Source organism: Globicephala melas, chromosome 2 (assembly GCF_963455315.2).
Source record: "Globicephala melas chromosome 2, mGloMel1.2, whole genome shotgun sequence".
Taxonomy (NCBI): domain Eukaryota; kingdom Metazoa; phylum Chordata; class Mammalia; order Artiodactyla; family Delphinidae; genus Globicephala; species Globicephala melas.
The window spans coordinates 117,140,486-117,150,572 of record NC_083315.2 but is presented as its reverse complement, the minus strand read 5'-3'; the positions used below and the strand labels follow the sequence as shown (position 1 = coordinate 117,150,572).

At 43.0% G+C, this 10,087-nt stretch overlaps 1 protein-coding gene across 1 annotated transcript; it reads left to right on the top strand.

Annotated features, from left to right (window-relative positions):
* The first annotated feature begins 4,630 nt into the window (after window positions 1–4,630).
* Window positions 4,631–6,566, top strand: CLEC14A (C-type lectin domain containing 14A). The gene has a single exon (XM_030854826.2). It carries the CDS (start codon window positions 4,688–4,690, stop codon window positions 6,158–6,160), a length of 1,473 nt encoding a protein of 490 aa, XP_030710686.2. The 5' UTR covers window positions 4,631–4,687; the 3' UTR covers window positions 6,161–6,566.
* Window positions 6,567–10,087: the final 3,521 nt, after the last annotated feature.

Here is a 10,087-nt window from a genome sequence, read left to right as displayed (position 1 = left end):
GAATTTAAAATTTACTCAGTTAAAAATATAAAGATATTGATCATTGATCATTTTGTTAAGGTCCAATATAGTTCTAAAAGGCAAAGAATCTTCACAATTCTTGGTCTCTAGCTTAGATTCGCTTCTGAACACCATGTTCTCCTGATGGAATGCTGTCTCCTTTCCAATTTTCTCTGAAGTATTTTTATATATCTTTGGTGAACTCAGAAATATGCTAAGGCCCAGATGTTGTTTTCTTTCAACAATAACAGAATTTATTCAGTGAGGATCGACAACTTTATAAATTTATGAGATTACTTGGGATGTGATTAGTGAAATTCTATCTTTCTCCATATTTGTTTCTGACATTTTAAAATTAATAATCAAATAAAAATGTGAACTAAACTTATTTTCCTTATATATTCTCTCTAGCTCTTTGGATGGGATAACCTTGTATAAATGATGAACAAATAAATACCATACATGATTCTTAATAATAATACACAGATTGTCTGAAAAGTCTAGAAACATAGGAAAATATTTTATTTTTTATGCTTTTTCAGATTAATAATTGGCTTAAATTTAGAAATGTGTTACCTGCAAAAGAATCTGGGGATCAAAGGGAAATATACTGACAATATTTCTTAAAAATATAGCTAGCATCTTAATTTTGTTTAGATTTTACATTTTGGAACTCAGTTGCTCAGAGTCAGATTAATTGTAATTTTTTTTTTTTTTTTTTTTTTTTTTTTTTTTTGCGGTACGCGGGCCTCTCACTGCTGTGGCCTCTCCCGTTGCGGAGCACAGGCTCCGGACGCGCAGGCTCAGCCATGGCTCACGGGCCCAGCCGCTCCGCCGCATGTGGGATCTTCCCAGACCGGGGCACAAACCCGTGTCCCCTGCATCGGCAGGCAGACTCTCAACCACTGCGCCACCAGGGAAGCCCTAATTGTAATTTTTGATTCATGTCATTGTCTCATCATTTGTCTAGATAAAGCCACTTTTCTTTATTTTGTTAATTATGTAATTATTGATTTTTTAATAATGGAATAACCACCTACAAAGCCACTATCCAAAACAAAAGCTAGGACTCTGACAACAGCCCACATCAAATACTATTTTTCCTACTAGTCCATCCTCCTCCTCCTCCCACCCACCCAAAGGATCCATCATCACCCATTGTTCCTTTTATCTCACTGTAGTAACTATTTTTTCCTAAAAAATACACAAATATATATTTAATGGTTTTTTTGTTAATTTTACAAAAAGAATATCAGAATCTGTATAATTTTTTTGAACTTTTGTCATTTAACATTGTATTGATAAGATTAATTCATATTGCTACTTGCAGCTATATTCCATTCATTTTGATTGCTGTACAATATTCATTGAGTGAATGTACCACAGGTTATTTATCTATCATCCATTGCTGAACCTTTGGATTCATTCTGGTTTTTAATATGAGCAGTGATGCTATCAACATCCTTTTCTTTTGTGGTACGCAGGCCTCTCATTGTTGTGGCCTCTCCCGTTGCGGAGCACAGGCTCTGGACGCGCAGGCTCAGCGGCCATGGCTCACGGGCCCAGCCACTCCGCGGCATGTGGGATCTTCCCGGACTGGGGCATGAACCCGTGTCCCCTGCATCGGCAGGCAGACTCTCAACCACTGCGCCACCAGGGAAGCCCTCAACATCCTTTTATATATCTTCTCTTGTACGTGTGTAAGTTTCTCTTGAGTATATACCTGGGCATGAAGGTCATAATGGAGTAAAGAGTATGTAAGTGTTCAATTTTAGTTAAAAATAGCAAGCTTTTCCAAAGTTGTTACTCTCATCTGTAACATATAAAAGAGACTGTGGATCCACGGCATTGTCAGCATTTCCGATATTTGGAATCCAGTGGAGATAAAATGGTATCCTATTATGATCATAATAGCATTATTTAAAAATAAAAACATTCTGGGGATAAGGTTTACTTTTGAGGTGATCAGAATGTTTTAGAAATAATAGAAGTGATGATTGCCTGACATTGAGAATGTATCAATACTAAATACCACTGAATTGTACACTTAAAATGGTTAATTTTATGTTATGTGAATTTTACCTCCATTGGAGGAAAGAAAAAAAAAGGAACACAGGCTCTGGGTTCAGATGCCTGGGTTCATCCTTGCTCATTTGACCACAGGCCAACTACATACATGATCTCTAGATTTCAGTTTTCTTATCTGATAAATAGGTACATAAGTAACACTAACCTCCAACAGTAGCCATAAGCACTAAACCCACAACTGCCAGAATAAATATTCAATCAAGTGAGCTGTTAATAAAAAATAATAATAAGTAAAAGAGTAATAAAAACAAAAACATTCCTTCATTTCTAGTTTTCTCAGGTGTACTATACATTTCAAAATATGTTAGTGGTATATAAGTCAGTACAAAGTAATTAATTACAAAATGATCTATGTGTTACTTTGAGCTAATTTTTTTTCTAACTCTTCTCTCACATCACTACAGGCATGGCCAGGACTGTAATATGCAGTCATTATGGCCATTATGGCCAGGTAGGATATCTCTTCTAATATCCTACCTCCCTATAGGCAGAATGCCAGGAGGGGAGATCATGTATTTACTTTAAGTTTTTCAAGCATTCATTCTTTCTTACTCTAGAAACCTCACCTCATTTCAAGTGATTTTTAAAATATCTAAGAGGTTTCCACTGACTGCTTAGATTTGTAGAAGGTTTTATTTTATTAAAATATACAGTACCGCATAGACACATTTACAACATGTAGTCATTAGATTGCAAAGGTATATAGAGCTGGCCCAAGTAATTAGGTATTTTTAAAATCCATTTAATTAGATTTCTAGATTTTCATGTTCCTTTTTCATAAGTCATTAACTTAATTTAAATGCAGAGTCATGTTTAAGGTGATTCTCTGGCATCTGTAATGAAGGACTAATGAATGTCGTTTAAATTGGGAAACAGCAAGGGTGTAGGAGAGAAATCCTGCTGCAGAACTCCACAGTCAGCAAAAGCAGGGTAAGTGTGATGATGATTCCTGGTGTTTATTATCATCTGTTAAAATACATGGAATTTCCAAGAGGAAAAGAAGAGTGAGAGTAGTGGTGAAAATGAGGTAGGAGTGTACAGATGTGATCCTGAAACCTTCCTTCCCACCCATCCTCACTAACCTGAACAGTTCAATCCGTACAAGGGAGTTTAAAAGCGTGGTAGGCATTACCCGTGGAGTGGCAACTTTCATTCTGATTACAGATGTTTAAAAGCATCATGCATCATTAAGAGGGCTTAGCTGAAACCTTATGTATTTCTGATTGCAACTTATTTGGTCACTGTGAGCCAAAATAGATAATAATCTTCTAAAATGATGCATATTGTCTAAATTGCTAACAAGAAAATCGTTTCATAGACAGTGCAGTGTTTAACTTTCCTTCCTTTATTCACCTTTAATTCCTCACTGCTTCCAACTGAGTTGAAGTGTTTGTATTAAAACAAAACAGCCATTGGAACTGAAGAAATTGACTCACCTGTTTTTTAAGTTGCAGGGTATTTTTTTTATGGTATACAACATGCAGTATAATGTAATAAATATTTTAATTTTTTAAGGCTATTGAACTCTTGTGTCCCTTAGAGGGGACTTCCAACTTACTGTTACAAATATTGGCACTTAATCGTAGAAGAAAATGACATTAAAATAGTTCAAGGATAAAATCACACGTGGGGTGCTTGTTCTCAAACAGGCCATGATCTCATTTAGATATTATCTATAAGCTTGAAGAAGTTATGAATCAATATAGCGGTAAGGAAACCTAACATAACAGTTAAGATCTGTGTCCATTATTTTTCATTTAGGCCTAGAAATACATTTCCTTTCCTGAATGAACCAATAAGGCCATTTCAAAGAGAAAGAAATGGAAACGAAAAACAAACGTGTTAAGGCGAGCATTGACTTCAGAAGCAGGCTCTCCCTTTTAATATACCGGAAAGGAACTGTAAATTCTTTGACCAGCAATTAGCACGCCTGGATCTCCTTCCACAGCACAGAGGAGCAGAGCCAGGAAGAAACTGGTGGTTACGTCGTGCTGCCTCTGGTGGCAAAGGGAGATGCTTCTACTTCTCACAAGGTTTTTTTCCCCCCAAAATCGCGAGACTGGCGAAGCCTGGAGCCTTCTACACATTGCTGTGAGGCCAACTCCACCACCGCTCCGGACGGAGCACAGTGGGCGCGCGTGGGCGCTCAGCAAGTTCCTCTTCTCCAGCCCTTCCTGCCAGTGTTCACCAAAGTGCTTTGGGATCTGAGGTTGTGAAACTCCCTGAGCAGGGAAAACGATACACTTCTTCCCAGTGGCGATTTTTCTTTCTTTTTCTCCTGCCCTAAACAGGGTGTTTGACCTTCTGGGCGACTGCGTTCCCTGTGCCCCGGCGCCAGCTGTGTTCCTGACCGCAGGGCTGCATGGGGCCTGGCAGAGCTCCGGACACATTTCCTGTTGAGGCCTAAGGGAGGGAAGCTGTTTGCTGCCAGAACCCTGACGGGAATTCTTGGAGATTGAGGGGACGGGCGCGGGGGACGGGTGGGGGGGCGGAGAGCCAGCTGTGGGAGGGGGGCGGTGACCGCGCTCCTGGGACAGCTCCACGCCCTCGGGCGGGTCAGATCCAAGCTGGGAGCAGCCGCGGGCGCTGGGCCTCCAAGATGAGGCAGGCGCTCGCCCTGTGCCTTCTCTGGCAGACGTTCTGGCCCCGGCCCGGCAGTGGAGAGCACCCCACCGCCGACCGCGCGGGCTGCTCGGCTTCGGGGGCCTGCTACAGCCTGCACCACGCTACCTTCAAGCGGCAGGAGGCCGAGGAGGCCTGCAGCCTGCGCGGCGGGGCGCTCAGCACGGTGCGCGGGGACGCCGAGCTCCGCGCGGTGGTCGCGCTTTTACGGGCGGGCCCGGGGCCCGGAGGGGGCTCCAAAGACCTTCTCTTCTGGGTGGCGCTGGAGCGCAGGCGATCCAACTGCACCCTGGAGAATGAGCCGTTGCGGGGTTTCTCCTGGTTGTCCCCCGACGTCGGCGGGTCCGAAAGCGACACGCTGCAGTGGGTGGAGGAGCCCCAACGCTCCTGCACCGCTCGGAGCTGCGCGGGACTCCAGGCCACCCGGGGAATCGAGCCCGCAGGCTGGAAAGAGATGCGATGCCACCAGCGCGCCAACGGCTATCTGTGCAAGTACCAGTTCGAGGGCTTGTGCCCCGCACCGCGCCCGGGGGCCGCTTCTGACTTGAGCTACCGCGCGCCTTTCCAGCTTTCCAGCGCGGCGCTGGACTTCAGTCCCCCCGGGACCGAGGTGAGTGCGCTCTGCCCCGGGCAGCTCTCCATCACGGCCACCTGCACCTCGGACGAGGTCGGCGCGCGCTGGGACGGGATACCCTCCGGGGCTGTGCTCTGTCCCTGTCCCGGAAGGTACCTCCGTGATGGCAAATGCGTGAAGCTCCTTGACTGCCTAGACGACTTGGGAGTCTTTGCTTGCGAGTGTGCTGCGGGCTTCGTGCTAGGGAAAGACGGACGCTCTTGTGTAACCAATGGGGAAGGACAGCCGGCCCCTGGGGGGACCAAGGTGCCCACCTGGCACCCGCCAGCCACTGCAGCCAGCCCCGTGTCGAAGGCAACCTGGTCACCCAGTGTCCGGGCGAAGCCAGGAGAGGTACCCCATGCCCCTGGACAAAGCAGTTCAGCAACATCTATTCCCGAGATTCCTCGGTGGGGAGCACAGGGCACAATATCTACTCTTCAAATATCCCCTCAAACAGAGGCAAAGGCCGACATCAACTCTTCTGGAAGCGTGATTCCCAAGTTTAATTCCACGTCTTCCTCTGACAATCCCCAGGCTTTCGATTCTTCCACCGTGGTCTTCATACTTGTGAGCATAGCAGTAGTAGTGTTGGTGATATTGACCGTGACAGTGCTGGGGCTTTTCAAACTCTGCTTCCACAAGAGCCCTTCCCCTCGGCCAAGAAAGGGGCCTTTGGCTTCCCCGGGCATGGAGAGTGATGCTGAGGCCACTGCTCTGAGCTCCAGTTCTACACATTGCACAGACAATGGGGTGAAGGTCGGAGATTGTGGTCTGCGGGACAGAGTAGAGGGAGCCTCGTTGACGGGGTCCTCTCTTGGCTCTGGTGACACATAGGGAAACGGGACAGTGAGCACTTGTTGTGAGCAGTTTTTCACTTTCAGTGAAAAGGGAAAAGGAAAAGAGGAACTTACTTGTGGGACTGACAATTCCTAAAGAAAATTCCCCTTCCTCTAAATTCCCTCTTCTCCACTGAGGAGCCACATCTGAACTGGACACTCCTTCCCTGAAGATGGAGGAAGTGGAAGTGCCTAAGGGTGGTAGTGCGGGGCCTGGATCCTACTGGGGAGAGGTATTTTCTTGTGTTTATTCTGGGGAATTTGGAGAGGTGATTGAACTTTTCAGGACATTGGCAGCAAATATAGAATTTTTTTTAAATTTTATTTTTTACCAAATGGAAAGGAAAACTTCTGTCTACATTGTTCAGGCTGGGAGTGTATTGGTTTGAAATTCCCAGGCAAAAAATAAAGGATTGTTGATAACCCAGACTCAAGTATCATTGGTTTCCTGGAGGAGTAATTATTCAGGAAGAACTGCCGAGGGCATGTTGGGAATAGGAACAAGAGCACCTCCTGCTTTTAGGTGGAGCGGGAAAGTCCTTGGAATGAGGAGTAGATCTTTAAGAACTTTTTCCTTGGTTCTTTTATACATTACTTTCAAAGTCATTGTTACTTGTGTGCCCTGCTATAAATCCAAACTGTAGTGTTGCCAGAGTTGCTGACTCTGGAAGCAAATTATAGTTGACCACCAATTCAAGTGTTGACTACGTGTCCTTGCTTAAGGAAACAAATGATTTGTGTTTTCCTCTTCAGTGTCTCTGCTGTCCAGTGTAATGACCTCCCCAACCATACAGCCGTCTCCTAAACATCAGGATGCTGATCCTCACTTCCAGTTATGGCGAGGTTAATTTTCAATTAAAACAGTAATGCTGAGTACTAATTTGAAACCTTCTGGGTACATTAAAGCAAAAGTAAGCTGGATCTCCTCCAAAGTTGCTAGGTTCTTGTGCACTGTTTAACCCATGGAAAAATGTGCATTCCAAACGATTTTCTTCCCCCCCACCACCCTTAATAAAAATGTGTGCAGTGACCATACCTGCCCATCCTGGAATAATTACCAGTTCACAAGGTTCTACATGGGCAAAGGCGTTAGGTAAACAGCTTTCCATAGGAATTAAAAGTATAAGAAATAAGTGGAAAGTACAAATATCTATCATCCCGTTATGACTTGGGGTATTAGAAAGTTATCTAAATTGAGCATTCTTCTAAAAAACAATTAAGACATAATAATAATCACTTTCTAGTGGGACTGAGACCCCCTAGAAAATATCCCACTTCTATTAATACGCTAACACTTTAAAACTAAATGCTTGTGGGTTGATGCATGGATAGAGATAGAGAAACAAGCTGAGTAACCAGGAAGATTGGAAACAAGAAGAAGTTTACACTATTATTTTCATAAAATCATTTTGATGTTATTGAGTATATAATGTATTGTATATATATATTATATAGGGTATTGTAACATTAAAGGAATAAAGTATTAGGTGATTTGCTTCATATACTAAATATATGTCTAAATAGTTAAATTTAAATAAAATCACAAGTGAATTAGAATTAACAACATTCAAAGGAATTTTACGTAAAGTCATTTCACAAACAAAACTAAAATCAGGTAAGTAAATGGCTTACCCAGTGTCCCCAGCTTGTTAGAGTGTGTCTCAGTCCACCTCAGTTACGGTGTTAATCTTTGCTGTTTACCGTATGACCTCTCCATAGAGAAGGTACCTATTTGAATAGAATATATGGTACTTTCTTTTGTAAGTTGAAAAATAGCCTATCTGTAACTGAACTGAACTGTAAATTATCTATATCTAGAATTATCTAGAAGTATTTATATCTATCTCTGTGTATGTGTGTACACATACTTTGTCTTAAGGTAGGGTGCCCTTGTATCATTGTTACAGTACAATAGAGCAGGGGTCCCCAACCCCTGGGCCATGGACTGCTACCAGTCCATGGCCTGTTAGGAACTGGGCCACACAGCAGGAGGTGAGTGGCAGGCAAGCAAGCGAAGCTTCATCTGTATTTACAGCCGCTCCCCATCGCTGGCATTACTGCCTGAGCTCCGCCTCCTGTCAGATCAGCAGCAGCATTAGATTCTCATAGGAGCTTGAACCCTACTGTGAACTGCGCATGCGAGGGATCTAGGTTGCGCGCTTCTTATGAGAATCTAATGCCTGATGATCTGAGGTGGAGCTGAGGCAGTGATGCTAGCACAGGGGAGCAGCTGCAAATACAGATTATCACTAGCAGAGAGGTTTGACTGCACAGAGACCATAATAAATCAATTGCTTGCAGACTCATATCAAAACCGAGTCAGTGAGTGGCAAGTGAAAACAAGCTCAGGGCTCACACTGATTCTGCATTATGGTGAGTTGCATAGTTATTTCATTATATATTACAATGTAATAATAATAGAAATAAAGTGCACAATAAATGTAATGGGCTTGAATCATCCTGAAACCATCTCCCCACCCCCGGTCCATGGAAAAATTGCCTTCCACGAAACCAGTCACTGGTGCCAAAAAGGTTGGGGACGGCTGCACCATTAACTTATTGTGCGAGATGCCACTGGTGGCGTTACAAATCTTGGGGTCCAAATGCCCTAGTGAAGAACAAATAGGTGTCAGCTCAATTACTTAACTACTCTTCCCTGTTATTTCCCCATGTAAGTAGATCAGGAAAGAATTACAGAAAACTGTGTTTTCACATCTGACTTCCTGACAGATAGCAATTGCAGACCAGGCTCTGTATAATTTCCTTTGATTTCTGGCTGTGACGTTTTTCATAAAAGTTTGAATCCATGGCAGAATCAGGCTAGCCAACCATGATCTCTTAAGAGCTATCAGGTCAGTGTTCTTCCTCTGAATACTTCTCTACTATCGCTTCTTCATTATTTCTCCAACCTCTTTGAGGTTTATCCCTTTCTTACTTAAAACCCTTTGCCCCTGCACTCATCTCATAGCTGCCTGTTCAGTCATTTCCTTAAAAGGAAAACTTGGAACCTAAGTTACAGTCTTTCTCTCTAGCCTAAGTCCTGCTATCATCTTACACAATCTCCAGGTCCTCCTGTATGACTCTTTCAATGCCTGTGCATTGCAGTTCCTCGACTTCCTCACTTCTAATGAGCTCCACTGTATTTCAGCCTCCACCTTAGCCTTTCAGATGTTTCTGAAACTGCTCTACATCTGAAATCACAAATTCAGACATTTGTGTCTGTGCACGCACTTGTTAAGAGATCTACTAAATCAGTCTTTAGAGACTGGGCTTTGAAATCTCTATATATAGATATGTTTTAACTTCAACCAGGTAACTCTGATATTAAATAAAGTTTACAAACCATTCTATGCAATTGTATGTATATACCTCAATACAAAAGTTTAATATTCTCTTCTCTCCATTCCCACTATCTGGCAGTGTCTGGAGCATAGTGGGTGCTTAATCAATGAGCAGAAGTACAGTTTTTTTATTTCAGCAAGTCTCAAAGGGATATTGAAGTGTCCTGTTGTAGCTATGTCCTCTTGACTGTTTTGCTATAGTCTTGTTCTTCCACTTCTATGACACTTTTGCTTAAGCTCATCCAGAATAGGATGAAGAAGAACAACTGTAAAGCTATGAAAAATGGTGAGGGGAGAGGTGATAAGAGCATGTCCCTCATTTAAAAGCATATTGTAGTGGTTAAGCCCCTTGTGGTGGGAGAAATTCTGAGCTATTAACAGAAATTTTCTCTTTACTACCTATTTCCCTAGAGGACCCCTTCTAGGACCCCCCCCTTTTATTGAGCCAGTGATATTTATATCACTAAAAGAGGCTGTTAGTTTAAGAGCAAAAAGTCAAATCATTGCTTTTGAATTTCAAAATAGGTTTTTGACATTCATATCAGAGAGAAGATCTTGAAAACCAAGGCATATTTTTCTGTTTC